This window comes from Helobdella robusta (assembly GCF_000326865.2).
Source record: "Helobdella robusta unplaced genomic scaffold HELROscaffold_31, whole genome shotgun sequence".
Taxonomy (NCBI): domain Eukaryota; kingdom Metazoa; phylum Annelida; class Clitellata; order Rhynchobdellida; family Glossiphoniidae; genus Helobdella; species Helobdella robusta.
Window position 1 is genome coordinate 1,324,662 of NW_008704544.1, and position 18,904 is coordinate 1,343,565.

General features: G+C 34.6%; 3 protein-coding genes across 3 annotated transcripts; 1 reads left to right on the forward strand and 2 right to left on the reverse strand.

The window, feature by feature from the left end:
* Window positions 1-886: 886 nt before the first annotated feature.
* Window positions 887-8,270, forward strand: HELRODRAFT_192313 (hypothetical protein; the record flags this gene model as incomplete). The annotated part of the gene is made up of 19 exons (XM_009022355.1): window positions 887-1,075; window positions 1,320-1,370; window positions 1,625-1,696; window positions 1,864-1,977; window positions 2,114-2,209; window positions 2,430-2,561; window positions 2,704-2,850; window positions 2,976-3,038; window positions 3,155-3,246; window positions 3,511-3,619; window positions 3,774-3,888; window positions 4,313-4,383; window positions 4,729-4,850; window positions 5,255-5,531; window positions 5,697-5,898; window positions 6,042-6,106; window positions 6,340-6,665; window positions 6,729-7,908; window positions 7,970-8,270. The coding sequence occupies 18 exons, from the start codon at window positions 887-889 to the stop codon at window positions 7,039-7,041; spliced, it is 2,556 nt and encodes an 851-aa protein (XP_009020603.1). The 3' UTR covers window positions 7,042-7,908; window positions 7,970-8,270.
* On the reverse strand, window positions 8,241-13,605 carry HELRODRAFT_174923 (hypothetical protein; the record flags this gene model as incomplete). Its single annotated transcript, XM_009022356.1, has 10 exons — window positions 8,241-8,415; window positions 8,881-8,986; window positions 9,409-9,534; window positions 9,748-9,825; window positions 10,136-10,237; window positions 10,530-10,634; window positions 11,232-11,334; window positions 11,951-12,040; window positions 12,319-12,397; window positions 13,466-13,605. 10 exons carry the CDS (start codon window positions 13,603-13,605, stop codon window positions 8,241-8,243), a joined length of 1,104 nt encoding a protein of 367 aa, XP_009020604.1.
* A 1,162-nt stretch (window positions 13,606-14,767) lies between these two features.
* On the reverse strand, window positions 14,768-16,662 carry HELRODRAFT_174924 (hypothetical protein; the record flags this gene model as incomplete). Its single annotated transcript, XM_009022357.1, has 2 exons — window positions 14,768-15,338; window positions 15,410-16,662. 2 exons carry the CDS (start codon window positions 16,660-16,662, stop codon window positions 14,768-14,770), a joined length of 1,824 nt encoding a protein of 607 aa, XP_009020605.1.
* Between the last annotated feature and the right edge of the window lie 2,242 nt (window positions 16,663-18,904).

Consider the following 18,904-nt stretch of genomic DNA (forward strand, 5'->3'; position numbering starts at 1 on the left):
TAAACTTACATACACTACAAAACACAAAATAGAATTTCGTGATGGCATATATTGATAACAAGATAACTAGCTTTACACATGTATATAACACACTCACACATACAAACACTCACACATACAAAATAATATACATACATATATATATATATATATATACATCTAAACTATATATATATACCTATTCATTCATCTGTTAGATCTCTTGGCTTTTGTAGGCAGACAATCGTAGTAAGCGTTTTTCATTATTTAATATATACAACACATAAATACAAACAAACAAAAATACATTCATATACACACATACAAACACACACACGTATACAAACAAAAACACACACACATACATACATACACATATGTCTTATGCATTAGTGTATACAAATACATAATTTACTAGCTCTATTGTTGTGCTGTACTTAGCTATAGAATTTATACAAATTTTATATTCTGGATTTAAAATATATGCCGGCTATAAATAGTTTAACACTTATATTCTTATCACAATTCAATAGCTATTAGTATATGGATAGCTTTGAAATTTAAATTCGTGTGTATATATATGTTTATATATAAAGATTGATATTAATATATTGTATGTATAATATTATATTAATTATAACAACATTAGATATATTATAAAAAAACGTTAAACACGTAGCTACTATGTGTGTGTGTGTGTGTGTGTTTGTGTGTGTGTGTGTGTGATTTAGATAGATTTGCAATAACTTCTGATCATTCATTCAATTCTTTCACGAATCTTGTTTGAATGTCAGTTGATTGTGTGGTTAACACATTTATTATTATTATTATAGTTATTGTTATTCATATTATTATTGTTATTGTTCACCCAACAGATATTAATAATCCCCAACAAAACTTCCAAATTATGTCCCCACCAAGCGACAAGAGTTCGTCATCGGCCCTATTCTCCAGGGCCCAAGAGTTGAGAGACAAAATTCAGTTTGGGTCATCTGGTCAATGTAGCAAGGGCATCGAGAAATCCATTGAACTGCAAAATAATTTGAAGAAAGAGGTGGATGATTTGCTTGCTAAGTGTGACGAAGACTCAAAAGCGGTTAGAGGGATTTTTCATCGTGTTTTAGCTACTGTTATGGGATCGGATAAAATGTATCGTATCCCGATATTTTCGTATTTTCAATGAAGCGTATTCCTTATTTTTCTGTTGTCGACCTATTTTTCTGTTGTCGACCTGTTGTCGATTTTTGGAAGTTAATTAATGCCATTAGTGCTTCAATGTCATTTTAAGACATTTTTTGGTTATTTCATGTCAAAAAATAAATTAATTTATTAAATTTTAGTTGTCTGAAGGTGACAAGAAAAAGTACAAAGAATCTCTTGAATCGTTAAAGGTCTCATTACTTCATTACAACACAACATTTTATTCATCATCTCATCGCATTATATTCCACATCATCCAATCTCATCCCATTTTATCCCGTTCTATCTTATCCAACCATTCACAATAATTTTTCTTCTTCTTCTTATTATTATTATTATTACTGTTGTTGTTGTTATTTTTATTATTTTATAATTAAATTATCGAATTAATTATTATAAATACTAATTATAAATAATTATTTTATTTTATTTTAATAATTAACAGTCCGCCAGTGCAAAAAAACTCCACTGTCTGAATGTGCTGTTATCAGTCGGCACCCTTGAACAGCCGTGCTGGGTGGGGATGGCTGTTTTTATTATAATATAATTATGATAATTATGATGATGAAGACGACGACGATGATGATGAAAATGATGATGATGACGACAACGATGATGACGAATTTTAAATAATTTAAATAATTAATATTTTATAATAATTAATAATTATAAATAAATTATTAGAATCTTTCGAGTTTGATTGACACTACTGCGGTGAAGTTGGTTAAGGATAAGAAGGAAAATGTTTGCGCTACGTCCGGTTCCCAACTGCCCGGATTCATCGGCCAGTTATCCCAGGTTGGTTGGATGGATCGATGAATAAATCGAATGAATGAACGAGTGAGGAATGAATGAATGAAAAAAGAATGAATGAAAAATTGAATGAATTAGTTTTCAGAGTCGGCAAAACTAAAACAAAAATTATCTCTCTCAGAACTGTATTTTTGGACTGACAGACGAATGGAACACGATATCCACTATGGCTAGATGTTTACAAGTGCACCTCACCAATGCCTCTGAGTACCATCAGGTTCCTTTCAGTTTTTCAAAGTGATAATTTGTGTATGTCAATATCTATCTAATTTTGTTGTTCTTTTTGAAATTATATAAAATTAATATTGGATAGTTTTTAAAACTCGATGGTTGGTCGTCAATTTTTTTATCTGTCTAGCCTTTTTTCATTCATTCATTTATTCCTTCGTTCATTCAGTCATTCATTCAATCATTCATTTGTCTGTTCGCTCCTCCAGTTCTACCACGAAATTGAAGAAAGTGAAAAATGGATGAACAGCGACCTCGAGGATACAGTTTCAAATTTTGAAAATTTGTGCATCAGCGATCCAACTGATGAGACGTTGGGCTACTTTCTCAACGAATTCCAAGTAAAAAAAAAACAATTTTCTTCGTTACGGATTGTTACGGATTTCATCACAACAAATCAAACCGACCGACCGACCAACCACCCAACCGACCAACCAACTAGCCAATCAAATTCAATCAAATTTTTTTTCAAACAACAAACAGGCAGTACACAGGACCCTATCTCAGTGGAAATGTAAGTTGGACCGCCTCTTGAAGATGAGCTCTTCTTTGGTACCGGTTGATTTGAGAACCAAGCAGAACGCCACTGCTATCCCTGCAATTGCCTTGGCTACATTCTATCACGATAACGTTCGTACATTTTTTCCGAAATTTTATTTTAAAACATTTTTTTGTTATTTTTATTTTCATTAAATGTTCTTTTAGTTTGTTTAAATGCTAATTGCTAATTGTTTTTTAAAAATGTCTATAAATAGGTGAAAATGAGAGAAAAGGAAGATATATTGGTGCTGGAAGGCGGTGCTAATGATCAGTGGAAGGTCATTTTTTTCATGAAATATTTGGTCAAATCAATTTAATCGTTCATTAAACATCTTAATTTAAACTTTCACCTAACGTTAACTTTGATGACCCTGACCTTGCCCCCTCCTGACAGATTAGCAACGGAAGGGGTGACGAAGGTTACGTACCAGCCCTCTTCGTCTTGGTTCCGGGCCCCGATAAGAACGCAGTCCAGGCCCTTGATAAGTTAGTTTTGTTTATTAAAACTGTCATTATTATTATCTTTTTAATGAAATGTTCAAAGATTGAATTATAGTTATCAAATTTAATTGCGTTATGTGTGACGTTTAATTAATTTGGTACTTGTTTGAGAGATTTGTGTGATGAAATTTGAAAGAAATTCAGTAAAACATAGTCATTTACAAAAATTTAGATGAGGATTTAAAAAAAATATATCCCACAAAAAATCATTTAATAAAATCTCTTTAAAACCCACAATTAACAACACAGGTTGAGATTCATCCTGCTGGCTTACTGGACGAGCATCTTGAAAAATTATGGTGCCAAGTTTATCAAGTTGCTATTGAAAATCTTCAAGGCGCAATACAACAACGACGAGGTGTGTGCGTGTGTGTGTGCGTGTGTGTGCGTGTATGTACGTGTGTGTATGTGCACCTTCATTCTAATCGAACTACCGACTCCAGGCGTCAATCCTGCAAAACTTGGAGGGTTGGGATAAGGAAAACATCCTGTTCATGTTGACGCTCGTCCAGGACACTCTGAAGAAATTCTGGTCCCAACACGACGGATTCGCTACCATGGAGGAAAGATTTGGAGTTATGAGGCTGTTGTTGGAGGGGGATTCTGACTTGGGGCAGACCGCAGGAGGTGGGTGGGTTTTTGGGTGAAAAGGTGGTGCGGTGTAAAAAAATTTAGTCAAAATCAAAATTATTCATACGTTTCGAAATATTTTTGGAAAATAATTTGGAAATAAAAAAATTAGATACCATGTTACTATAACATTATATTTATGTGGTGGTGAATAGTGATTGCACTGGAGGAAGCATAGGTGCGTACGTGCGCATGCATGTACAATATGGATAACAATGGTGTATCAATGTGTGCATGCGAGATGCCCTATCAATCAGACATATATTTATTCGTTTATTTATCCATCCATTCTCTCATTCATTAATTCGTTCGTTCGTTCGTTCGTTCGTTCATTCATTCGCTCGTTCATTCATTCGTTCGTTTGTTCCTCTATTCCTCTATTTATTCATTGATTCATTTGTTCTTTTGTTCAATACAACAGCCACCAATAGAAAGATCGACACGTTAATCAACGGTACTCCAGTGTTCGGCGATGTTGCCAACATATACAAGGTACAACCTTCTCACCGTGTTTGCCCTCGCGTCAATATCAATTCAATACATCCGCGATCCACTCATGCGATAAATACAATACAAACAAACATACAAAGATTGTATACAAACATAATATACAAACATAATATACAAACTCGAAACCATCCCAACATCATACAAACCTCTGATGTACTTAATAAATTTTTTTAATAAGGTACACAAAAACTAAACTAAATCAGTTCAATAATACGACATACCCATGTAAAATGTTATAGAAGATTCAACAAAACACCTTATTAAATAATTAAACGAACCGGTATTTAAGACGTATCAAATGCCGACGCGTATGCATATTGTATACAGGAATTATCAAAAGATTGGGAGTTGTATAAAACTGGTCTTGATGTGTACAATTACCCGGAGCTGATGCTGCTGTTGGAAAATTGGCAACAGCTGCAATACATTCCACTGGATCAAGTTACACGGTCGGTTGGTTTGCAGTTGTGGTTGTTGTAGATGTGGTTGTGGTGATTGCAGTTGTTGTCCGTGTGGTTGTTGTAGTTTTGACTAGTTAAAAGATTTAAAAAATGATCCATCCGTTATCAACAATTTTGAATGAGTGAGCACAGCCAGAACTGAGTTAATAGCGCGGACATTTATAATACAGCAATTACGTGCCATCATGAGAGTTACTTATCCATCGAAATTAAATAATGCCAACAAATGTTCAGAAAACATCGCTTTCAATTTTATAAAAAAAAAACAAATAAACGCAACCAACAGTAGAGCCAACCAAACAACCAACCAACCAAACAACCAGCCCAACAACCAGCCAAACAACCAACCAAACAACCAGTCAACCAAACAAACAAACATCTCCATCATTCAGCTTGTGGCTGACCACCTTGAAAGTTGACGACGTGAAGTTCAGCGATTCGGATTATTCGATCGACGGAGAGAAGATTGACGACTCGGTAAAACTGGACGTCGTGAAGTCGACAGCCAGCAGCAGACACGAAGACGAATTGGACAACCTTCTTCTCATGTTCGCTACAGAGGCTGGAGCACTGGAACAAACCGTCAAACAAGTTGAGCTGCTGGAACCCGAGGTAATCGCTTGCACCAAACAACAGACGACCTCATTGGCTGCTGATGCCGCTCAACTGGTTGTTAGATGTATTTGTTGTCTCTCTGTTCATTTTATTTTCTGTCCATTTTTACAAATTTTATCTTATATCACATCCTGATTTTCAGTATTTGTTATCGTTTTACAAAAACAAATTGAAACTCTTGATGACAACGTGGTCTGATTTAATTTTAAACCAAATCAGATCAAAAGACCAAAACTGCCGACATCTGGATTGGGAGACAATCAGCGGACGGCAGATTTCGGCGCGGAGACGACGAAATACTCGGCGGACACTGAACAAGTGACCTCTGCACACGTCGAAGAACGACAAACGTTCACCATCAGATCTGTGGTCAATCCGGCGAACGGGCAGGAGATATCATTGGATGATGCTATTTATAAAGGTGGGCTGGTGAAGGGCAATGAACGGGGTTTAAATTTTATTGACGTTTGTGTGTCTGAATGTGTGTGTGTGAGTGAGTGTATGCATAAATGTGTGTGTATGTGTACGTTGAGTTTGTTGATTGATGTCATAAATTTTGAACAGGCATCATCGTGCCAGCAAGCGGCGTATACAGAGATACCAAAAAAGGAGAAGACATTCCTATACAGGTTGTTTGAATTTTTTTGGCAAGATTTTTAAATTTAAAGAATTGTAAAATAGTTTATTTATTTTTCTTTATTTATTATTATTTGATTTCAATTTCATTTTTTAAATTTAGATTTTTAAATTTAAAGAATAATAAAACAGTTTATTTTTCTTTATTTATTCTTATTTGATTTCAATCTCATTTGACCCGATGTGGTCCTACCGTAAACGTCGTCTAACCTGTTCGAAATCTAAGGTGGCAATGTCGCAGGGACTCATCAAAGTGACATTTTCATCGAGGAAGATTGAGAAAGAGCAGAAATCATCGGTCGGAATCCTCACCATCAAATCTTTAAAGGAGACCACCAGACCTTACTCCATCCAGCTCGCACGTGACACATCAGCCGGGAAAGATTTGAACCTGGCAGAGGCCTTGGAAAAGAAAATCATCGACTTGGAACGCAGTACTTTTTTCGATACGGCTTGCAAGAAGACGATAAGTTTAAATGAAGCCATCAATAAAAAATTATTGGCTGTTCAATATCTGGAAGAAGCGAAAGAACCCGAGCAAATTATCAAAAGGTTAAAATAGTCAGCAAAAATACGCATGATCTTTAAACATTAAAATTTTAATCTTTCAAACAGATACGCCGTTCGTGCGGTTGTTGACCGGAAGAACAAGAAGACAGTGCCATTCGACGAGGCGGTCCGTCAGGGCCTCATCGACAAGGACAACGGCTACTTCTACGACAACGTCACCAACGAGAAAATTTACGTTGGAGATGCCCTCGTGAAAGGTTTTTTGAAGGCCAAGCAGGTCACTGAATCAGAAGCCATGGATCTTAACATCGATCCGACCAACCAAATTTTGGTGGATCGCACCAAAATCATCAAGAAGAGACTGCTACAGCCGCTGGCCGCTCTTGGCGCTTTCAAGAAATTAGGCTCCAGTAAGTAAGCTGGCGTGACGTGAAATGATGAAGAAGAAATTATAGACGCGAAACTTAGGGGAAGAGATTGAGAGAGAGGAAAAGAATACAATAAGATTAACATAAATTGGTGAGTTATCGCGGTAAAATATTTAATTGGATTTAACTGGGTGATATTTTATTAGGATGCCTGAACGTTAGGTGCATTATTAATTGAGTATGATCAAGTTATTTATTTATTTATTTAATGCCTTAATCACAATTATTTTAAATCGGACTGTTCAAATAAATTGGCGTGTTTAATAACTTTCATGACAATATTGAATGAACACGTTTGCGTGTGTGTGTGTCTGTCTGTCTCTCTCTATCTCTCCGTCTGTGTGTGTGTGTGAATCTGTGTCTGTCTGCGTGAGGTCATGAATTTTTTACACCATGGAGATTAAAATGATAATTACAATATCGGGTAAACTCATTAACATAATTTATTATAACTATTTAATCTATATGAACATCAAATTATATGTAACGATGCTTTCATTTGTTCTAACAACACACGCTTGCTAACATAATGTTGTTGCAATACCATTCACTTTGGTTTTTCTCCTAAACAGCATAAGACTTTTTTTTTATAAAAACTTGCAATTCATTTCATAATAACAAGCATATTTGTTTGGAGAGTTTGAAATTTTTACTAAAGCTTCCATTTTTTTTGTCTTTTTTATTTTAAATTTTTTTTTAACGTTACAATCGTAACTTATTGGGACCATTTTAAAAAAATTTGACTATAACATTTAACCCATTTTACCATGTTAATATTATTAATAATAAGTTAAATATATCTTTATTATTGTATTAAGTTTGTAGGCGTCAAATATTATTTATTATAACTTTCTAATAATGAGACGTGCGTGTGCGCTTGTGATAAATTTTTTTAAAGAATTTTTCAATTAATATTATACAAACACACACAGTCACACACACACACACACACACACACACACACACACACACATACAGACACACACACACACACACTTGCACATAAAGAAAACCAACAATGCATTCTAGTTTCACATTTCTTTTTGACAAACTTTAACCGAATTTCCTCAAAATTACAGAGCATTTCACAAAATCAAACTCTATACTACACTATACAATACTATACTATAGAATACAATACTGTGTATGTTATATATTTATATCTCAAAAAATTCACCATCACCCTCACCTAATTCTTAAATAAATAATCCGATTTCTCAATTATTAGTTGTACCAATTTCGCTTGTTTGACCACAAGGATGGTACCGTCATCTTTAACGGCTTCCATCCAGGCCAATGTCGGTCCGAATACTATTGATAGATTCGAGTTGGTCATCCGATTCGATTCACTCTCTTTGGCTACTCTGACAATAGCGATGGTGATGATGGTGGGGGTAATGAAGATGATGAAGAAGAAGAATAAGATGATAATAAAAACGATGATAAAGAAAATGATGACTATAATGATGATGATGATGATGATGAAACTGTTGAAGATGATGAAGGCGATAGATACAGTGGTGACGTAAATTTTGAAATAATGATCGAGATAAAAACATAGAAGGAGGCCCTGTGCTCTACCGTTACATTTAATTATATTAAATGGTGTTGTAATTAGCATAAGCAATTAAGCGTATCTATTAATTACAAGAGATATGATTATTTACAATTAAAGGAACTATCATCGTCATCATCGTAATTATCATATTCATCTTCATCACCATCATAATCATCACACCATCATCATCGTTACCCCAACTCATCATCATCAGATTTATCATCAACTCGTCAGCATCATCGCCACATCGTCATCGTCATCAGTCTCTAACTTTTTGAGATGATCGACTAGGTAATGTAATGTGTGATAGTGTACAGTATTCAGTCCGTTCACCAACGCCAGCAATGCATTCAAGCAGGTTTGCTCGCCACCGAGACCTGCGTAGATTTGAAAAATGATTATGATTTAATTCTATAATGAATTATTTGAAGAATGATTATGATTTAATTCTATAATGAATTATTTGAAAAATAATCATGATTTAATTCTACAATGAAATATTTGAAAAATGATTATGATTTAATTCTATAATGAATAAATAAATTTGTCAGTAACAATTTATAACAATATTGAATAATAATAATATTAAATAATAAAATTACTAATAATACGATAGAAAATTTATGGAAAGTATTGAATAAAAAACTCTTGAGTTTAATCATAATACATAAAAACCGATAATGAAAAATAAAATTTATAAATGAATAAATAAAATGAATAAAAACATAATAAAATAAATAAAATCAAATATATCAACACATGCACATGGACATACCGACATATCAACACGTGGACATACCGACAGATTGGAAGAACTGGATGAAGAGGTGTGGGTGTATTAAAGGGGATGATAATTCTCTGAAGTACAATTTTACCAGGCTAGTCAGCGTGTGGATGTCTTGAACTTTGGAGAAATTGAAGACGTCTGTTCATTTGGAAAGTGTGCGTGTGTGTGAGTGTATGTGCGAGTGTATGTGTGTGTGTGTGTGAGTGTGAGTGTGTGCGTGTGTGTGTCTTAATAAGGTGGTGTAGTGGTTAAAGTTCCTGGCCATAAATTCACGTTGAATTATTTTCTAAATGTTTTTTTTTGAAATTAGATGAAGTTAATGAAAAATATACATAAAAACAAGCCATCTACCTTGATTGATTTGGACTCTGACGGCTTGAATTTCAGATATACTTCCGCCCTTCCTGTATAAGCCGTCTTCCTTCAGGCCTTTGACAAAAATTTCAAAAATAAAAAAAAAATCTTTAAGGTTTTAAAATAAAATTTCTAAATTATAAAGCGATTTGAAATTCAAGAAGTGTTTTATTCGTATCACAAATTCATATGAATGAATCACTCTCTCTCTCTCTCTCTCTCTCTCTCTCTCTCTCTCTCTCTCTCTCTTTCTCTTTCTCTCTCTCTCTCTTTCGCACTAATACCTTTTTGTCAAAAACACACATACACAATCGCACACATACACATAAACATAAACACACACATACAAATCTAAATCCATAAATCCACAAATATTCATTCAAACCTCGTTTTTCGATTTCTTGGATGCAAAGTCTGAGGAACAACGGTGGCCCAATACAGTTCTTCTGCATGCAATACGTTTCTAAACTGGCTCCAAACGCTGCATCTATGGTTGTTTATGATATCCTATAGATTTGTATATATTGCATAACAGATGACAAGATGGTGTAATGGTTAAAACGCCTGAACCGGCTGCTGCAGGGACTAGTTTCGAACGCAAAGATATCCTTGTTGATCACGTGCAATGTCTGAGATGCCACATACATCATGTGTGTGTATGTGTGATGTGTGTTTGGTGTGGCATTGTGGTGTGTGTTTGTGGTGTGTGTGGTGTGTGTGTGTGGTGGGGTGTGTGTGGTGGGGTGTGTGTGTGTGTGTGTGTGTGTGTGTGTAGCTACCTTTGTAAATTCCCTTCTGACTCAGTTCATTCTTTGTTGAGCGTTTGTTAAGAATCGCCATTAATTTTGTTTTCTTCAATTGTAATGTCATTGCCACCGGTGAATCTGATGAAGATGATGGTGGTGGTGAGGAAGACGATGATGGTGGTGATGAAGATGATGGTGGTGAGGATGTTGAAGATGATGACGAGGAACCGAAAGACGATAACAAGAGTGAGGATGGCAAAGATGGCGCAAATGCTAAAAAAATTCGTCCAACGAACCTATAAACTGTTTCAATTTCTCAGATTTAGCATTTAAGGTAGGTGTAGTAACGAGCTTCTTCGAGTCCTGTGTATACGTACGTGTGTATGTGTGTGCGTGTGTACGTGTGTACGCGTGTGTATGTGTACGTGTATGTGTGTACATGTGTGTGTGTGTGCGTGCGTGTGTTGAGTCGGTATAAATGGATTAGTTATGTCATGTTCATTTTTTTCATTCTTTTAGTCATTATCGTTGAAATCAACATCATCTTCGTCATTTTCAACGTCATTACTATTATCACAATCGTCATCATTATCATTAGCTTCTTCACTCATCTTTTCCATCGATAGCAGTGTTGTACAACAAGAAAGCAGTGTACAACAGCATAGCAGGGTACAACAACATACAGACACATACAAAAACACATACAAAAACACGTTTGTATGTAACCAAACCGACCAACCAAATTTTGTATGGTCTTAGTTAAAAACTTGATCCAAGCTGATACATCCTCACCGCATCTACCACTAAACGTGTAACAGACTCCATTCCGACATAATATCTGGAAGGGGTTATTATTATATTATTATTTATTATTATTATTATTTTTGTTCTGTCGTTATTATTATCATAGTATTAGTAGTAGTAGTAAGTGTAGTAGCAGTAGCAGTAGTAGTAGTAGCAGCAGCAGAAGCAGCAGTAGCAGTAGTAGTAGTTGTTGTAGTAACAACAGCAAACATTATCTCTATCTTAACAAGACAGATAACTGACGATTAGTTTATTTATAAAACGCCCCATTCAACGCCCTATGTTTACTTTACATTTTGTTCACTTCAAGTACTACTACTACTACTACTACTACCACTGCTACTACTACTACTACTACCACCACCACCACCACCAACACCACCACCACCACCACTACTACTACTACTGCTGCTGCTGCTGCTATTACTACTACTACTACTACTGCTACTTCTACACTACCACTACTACTACTAATATTACTACTACTACTTTAATTATTATTGTACATTTTTTCTATCTTTTCTAGCAAGATAACTGTCACTACTACTGCTACAACTACCACTACTACTACTACTACTACTAATAATTACAATAATAATGATGATGGTAATAATAATAATAATAATAATAATAATAACAACAACAACAACCTTAAAACCAGTGTTGCTTGTGTTGCTTCTTTTGATCAGCGCATCTTTCAGGAAGACTGTCTCAATTGGCAGGCAGGGCTTGCAACCACTCTGTTGATGAAGTTACCACCATCGTCGTCGTCGTCATCATCGTCGTCATCAAAATTGTTGTTATCAACAGTATTGTCGTGATTATTATCATTATCATTATTATTATTATTATATTATTAGAATTATTATTAATAAAAATTACGTAACATCGATACGAAATATTAATAATGATTACCATTACCATTGCTACCACCACTACTACCACTACTACTACTACTACTACTACTACTACTACTACTACTACAACTACTTATACTACTAAAAGTAGCTTCACTTACGTCAAAATTAACTCTCTCGTTGAAGAAGCTAAGAATACCTTGGCTGGCGAACAGGTACAAACGTTTATTGGCATTGTCACTGTATGTTTGTATTTGTTTGTATATATGTTTGTGTGTGATTGTATTTATTTGTATTTGTTTGTATATATGTTTGTGTGCGTTTGTATGTATTTGTGTATGTTTGTATTTTTTTTCTATAAAATATCATTTTTTCTATGTGATGGTTGTTGTGTGAATGTAAAGGCATATCTATATAAAATAATATATTCCCAGATATTGTTTGTACTGTATTACATCATATAGTATGGTATTGTATTGTATATATTGTGTATGGGGTATATTAGTTAGATATAATATCAGTTATAATTAGTATAATTTTTCATGGGCTTATACATGCATTGTTTAAATATAGAGAATGTATTGTATTGTATTGTATGGTATTTTATTGTATTTTTTTTGTATTGTATGATTTAAACGTTAAGGAAATTCAATGGTTTAATTTTTTATTTGTAACATTTACATGTGTGGGTGTGTGTGTTTGTTTGTGTTTGTTTGTATGTGTGTGTGTGTGTTTGTTTGTATGTGTTTGTGTGTGTGTGTGTGTGCATCAAATAATGATAACATACAGCACGTCATATTTACACACACAGATTACACGGTTATAAATAGCTTTGATTTGATGAGGTAATTTCCAAAAGTTTTACATTTAATTAATTATTATTATTATTATTACTATTATTCAGCCTCCTTCTTCTTATTACTCTATTAATATTATTATTTTATTATTATTCTTAATATTATTTGCTGTCAACTGCTGGTTAATGTTAATGTTAATCTATCCATTAATTGACCTCTTTCAATTAGGTGAATCCGACGTCTCATACGTAAATGATGTTGGCAGTGTATAATTTATACGTTGTTCACTTGTGTACACACGTTCGTACAATACATAGACACACACACACTTATATACATACACATAAGCACGCAAACACACACTCACGTACGTACGTATACATACACACACGTACGCACGTACGTATATATACACATACGTACAGCAAAAAAAAATAATAAGAAGATTGAAATAATAATAATAATAAGAAGAAGAAGAAAAACAACAACAACAACAACTTAACACACGAACCCAACTACTTTGTCAGAAACATCGATTCGAGAACAGTCCAGATATCCTTCCATAATATTATTGTTCTTTGGTTTTGTTGTTGTTGGTGGTGGTGATGTTGGTGTTGTTATTATTAAATCTTCATAAATGGCTCCCTCCATATTTTCATATAACTCTAACTCTTCTTCCGTTATGTCGTCATATGAGTTGTTATAATTCATCGAAAGATCATAAATATTTGATGACGTCCACGGTAATGATGACGTAGCCTCTGCTGATAATGATGTTGCAGCTGCTGCTGATGATAATGATGACGATGCGGCTGTTGTAGGTAGTAATAGCAGCTTATGATGAGGGTTTAAATTTGCTTTTTCTCTATCGTAAACTGTAGTTGTTGTTGTGGATGTTGTTGTTGTTGTTGATGCCATCAGAGATGGTTTTAAATGTATCGGTGGAGGGTTTGGTGGAATTTGTTTTGTTGTTGTTGTTGATGTTGTTGTTGATGTTGTTGTTGATGTTGTTGATGTTGTTGTTGTTGTTGATGATGATGTTGTTGTTGTTGATGTTGTTGATGATGTCGTTGTTGTTGCCGTTGTTAATGTTTTTTTTGTTAAAGTTCCGTTAGAGTTTATTATCTGCATCGCTATGTATTTCAATTGATGTTTCAAGAAGTTGCGCTCTTTGATCTCAGGACTTGTGGTTGTTGTTGTTGTTGTTGGTGGTGGTGGTGGTGCTGTTGCTGTTTTTGGTGGTGGTGGTAGTGGTGGCTGTAATGGTAGCTTCTCTGTCGTCGTCGTTGCTGTTGTGGCTGATTCAGATGTTGTTAATGTTCTTGTTATAAAATGTTTTAAATATGATGGTGGTGGAGTTGGTGGTATACATTTTGTTGTTGTTGTTGATGTTGTTGTTGTTGTTGATGATGATATTGTTGCTAATGTTGTTGTTGTTGGTTGGAAAGAAGACGATGATGGAGCAGCGGGAGGTTGTTTTAGGATCTTTAATATTGTTACTGTTGTTGTTGATGGTGATGTTGTCATAAAATTAGTTTCTTCTGTTGTCGTTGATGGCAGTATATTTCCATCCCATATTTTATTTTCGGTTTGATAAATTGTTGTTGTTAATGTTGTTGTTGTAGTTGACAGTGTTGTTGCAGTTGCTGTGAGAGTCATTGTTGTTGTTGTTTTTAGAGATGGTTTCAAATGTGGTGGCGGAACAGGTGGTAGAATTTTTTTTGTTGTTGACGTCATTGTGGTTGTTGATGATGTTGTTGTTGATGTAATTGTTGTTGTTGACGTAGTAGTAGTTGTTGTTGTTGTTACCATATCATTTGTATTTGTTGTAATTAGTGCAATTTTTTGTGGTTGTTTCAAATCTTTTCTGGTTAAAGTCGCAGATGTTATTGTTGTTGTTGTTGTTGATGGTTTTAAATATGATGGCGGTAATGCCGGAAGAATTAATGCTGTTGTTGTTGTAGATGATGACGTCATTGCTGATGTAGTAGTTGTTGTTGCAGCAGCTGCTGCTGCTGATGCAATTGTTATTGTTTGTTGGAAAGAAGACAGTAATGGAATAGTAGCGGGAAGTTGTTTTATGATCTTTGGTAATGTCTTTTGCGTTTGTACCGTTGTTGTTGTTGTTGTTGATGTTGATGATGACTGCATTCTTAATGTTAGTTCTGCTAGTAACTTTGTCGTTGTTTGCGGTGTTGTTGGTTTCTTTGGTAGTGGTGGAGCTACTGGTAGAGACTTTGTCGCGTGTGACGCCGCTTCTATTGTGGTCAGTGTCGTTGATTCTAAATGAAACATTTTCTTTGTTGTTGCGGTTGTTGTTGCCGTTGTTGTTGTTGTTGCGGTTGTTGTTGTTGCCGTTTTTGTTGTTGCCGTTTTTGTTGTTGCTATTGTTGTTGTTTTTGTCGCTGTTGACGGTTTTGCTGATATTTTCGGCAACTTTTTTGTTGCAGCTGACAGTTTAGTAGATGGTAATCGTGGTTTCGCCGATGGTGTTGGTGGTGTTTTTATTTTCGTTGGTGGAGTAGGTTTCGTTGTTGCGGCTGGTTTTGCTGCTGTCACGAGTTTATTTGTTGTCGCCTTTTCGTTTTTATCCGTTGATGACGTCACTGTTGTTGCTTCTGTTGTCGCTGTAGTAGTAGTGGTAGTAGGAGTAGTAGCAGCAGCATCAGCAGCAGCAGTAGTAGTAGCAGTGGTAGTAGTAGTAGAAGTGGTAGCTGCAGTTGTGATGGATGCTTGCTCAAATAAATAACTTATAATAGAATAGACTTCATTATTACCTTTAACTACAGCGTTAATTTCATTAGCAGCAGTTGAATCACATGCAGTCGTGCTTACCTGCTTGCCAGGTTCATTATCATCTGAGCTAATGTTAACTGACGTTTTAGTGGAATTTCGATAAGGATCATCACCATTATCATCGTCGTCGTCGTCGTCACCATCCATGTCGTCATCGTTATCAGAAGGTTGTTTGATTTCATTGTTGTTGTTGTTGTTGTTGTTGCCATTCGTGTCGTGATCACTTGGTTGCTGATTATTATTATTATTTGCTGTTGGGTCATCATCATCATCATCACCAGCATTTTTCCAGTTTATTTGACCGCCTTTGAAACAGTCGCAAACGCATTTGACGTCATCATCAACATCATCATTATCATTATCACTACCAACCAAAACCTTACCATCATTATCGTTGTTACCAGCACAAAATTTACCGCCATCATCATCATCGTCGTCGTCGTCGTCATCATCATGATCATCATCATGATGCTTGCTATCATCATTACAGCTGTAGTAATTGTTGTTGTTAAAATACTCGACGCTGATGCTGCTGTTGATTACGTCGTTGTTGGTGATGTCGTCGTCGTTGTTGTCGTCGTTGTTGTTGTTGTCGTTGTTGTAGTTGTTGTAATCTATCTCATGTTCAGAATCACTTATGATTTTTCTTAATGGAAGTTTAAAACGTGGGGCTGCCTTTGGTGCTTTTAGGGAAAATACATTGGAAGCTGAGTTGATATTTTTGTTGATGTTGCTGTTGTTGGTGATGTCATTTTTGTTTCCATGCCTTCTACTTTTTGTTAAAATATCTTTGTTTATGTATTCTCCGTTATTATCGTCCACACTATTTATTTGTAGGTCGTTGTTACCTTTGTCGTTGGTCCGATTTTTCTTTTTCCGAATAAGGTTTTGTCTCAAATCGCCTGCATCCATTTTCATTATCTGAAAGCACATATATTAAAAAAAATTTAAATGAAATTGCTAGAACCGCTTACTTACCACGAATTGTTAATTAATTAACAAACAATTCAATTAATTGTCAAATTAATCAACTAACTGATTAGTTAATGAATTAATGAATTATCTCACATAAATTCTCCTACCAGCTAGTCACAAGTTAATTAATAATAATCTGGTACAACATCAGAGGAAATAATTTTTCTTCAAAAGACTTCATATAGCATGCGTGTGTGTGAGTGTGTGTGTGTGTTTGTGGTAACTACTTTGATTGTCTATATGTGTGTGTGTGTGTGTGTGTGTGTTTCTTTAAAATTAACTTCCTTTTTTACAGAAAGGTTAGAACTATACCACTTATAAATAACAATTATATATATATATATACATATATATATATATATATATATACATATAATGTAGAGAACACCTATTCTAACATGTTACACTAGCTATGAATATGATGTTTCACCAGCAAAACATATAAATTAGTCATTATGAATGTAATATGTACGCGCGTATTTGTGTTGTATTATATTATATCATATGAGCTAAGTTTAGAGTAATGATGCCATCGTAAAATGTAACGGTGTTAGGTAAATCGTCATTTCGTTAAGAAACTATTTAAAATAATTAACACGCACATACACAACACACTCACACAACACACAAACACGTACACTTAAAAACACACTTGCATATTTAAAAGATAGGATAGAGTCAGTGCCTGATGTGCCCGATCGAGTTCGGTTGAGGTCAACAAAGCGCGGTGACCTCATTTTGGGTTCTAGAGGTTTTTGGTTTTGTCTGCCAAGGTCTGTTTGGAACTTGTTACCGACTGATTTGAAAGATGTTACAGGTGTCATCCGAGATGTTTTCAAAAGCCCATCGAAGCATCATGAGCAAAATAAAATGAATGTTTAAGACTGAGTTATTATTGATTACATTTTGTGAAAGTTTCTTCTAGATAGTTTTATTTTATCACAAGTTTTTATTGAAATTTGGGTCGAATACTCTGATGGGTAGCAAGGATTTCAGTGATTTATGCGTTGTATTTATCGATAGGTAGATTAATTACAGAGTTATACAATACATGAAGATATTGTAATATTTTTGTATTGGGATTGATTTTGTATTGTATTTCATACAAATTTTGTATGAAATATCTTTATTTATATCTATTCTAAGCAAGGGAGGCCTATTTACCAGCATACAACACCTTCTTATGGGTTGAAGCAGGGATATGCAAAGAACCTCAATTTTTTCAACTTTTAATTATTTTCAGTAATGTCTCCACTTGCTCCAAACCACATAACTAGAATAACAAGACTAATCGATCAATTCGTCGTGCTTGGATCGTTGGCTTACGAAATTGCATGGATTTTAACGAGCAAGCTAAATGAAATATTTACTTGATTTAATATGCTTAAAACATTGTAGTAATTCTATTTAATTTTAATAATGATTAATAGAATTATGTATTATTAAATTATTTTTGTTAATTTGAATATAAAAATTGCTTTTGGTCCGGTGAAATCCGGTAGCTTACTGAAGCCGAAGGTTGGCTTAGTAGGATTGAACTATAGTCACCCTTTTTTTTCACACTATTCGATCATGTAAAAAACTGGTTTGCTTATGAAATAAACGGCCTAAATAAATCAAAATTGTTATTTGAACAACTATCTTCATTATATTTAATGAATATTTTACACTCTGCTGGTGCTCATAAGAAACTGGCTGCTGAAATCATACGTTGGCTTACAGCAGTGGCTTACAGGGTTTCATAGAACTCTTACGATAGCACTTTTTTGTACATATAATGCTTTAAATAAATCAATATATTCATATCACAATTATTTTTGTCAGTATAAATATAGAAATTGCTTTTGTCAGGTGAAAAACAGTGGCTTACTGAAGCCGTAGGTTGGCTTAATCGGATTTTTTCTCATGCATACAATACTATGAGATAAATCAATCAAACAATCAGTCAGTCGGTCGGTCAGTCAGTCAGTCAGTCAGCCAGCCAGCCAGCCAGCCAGTCAGTCAGTCAGTCAGTCAGTCTGTCAGTCAATCAATCAACCAACCGATCAATCAACCGATCAATCAATCAACTAAATTGAATGAACTAAATAAACAAAAATAAAAACAAAAATTAATAAAAAAAATTTGCAAGGCCTGTTCAAACTCGAACAAACAGTTAACCGTATAGATCTACAAACAA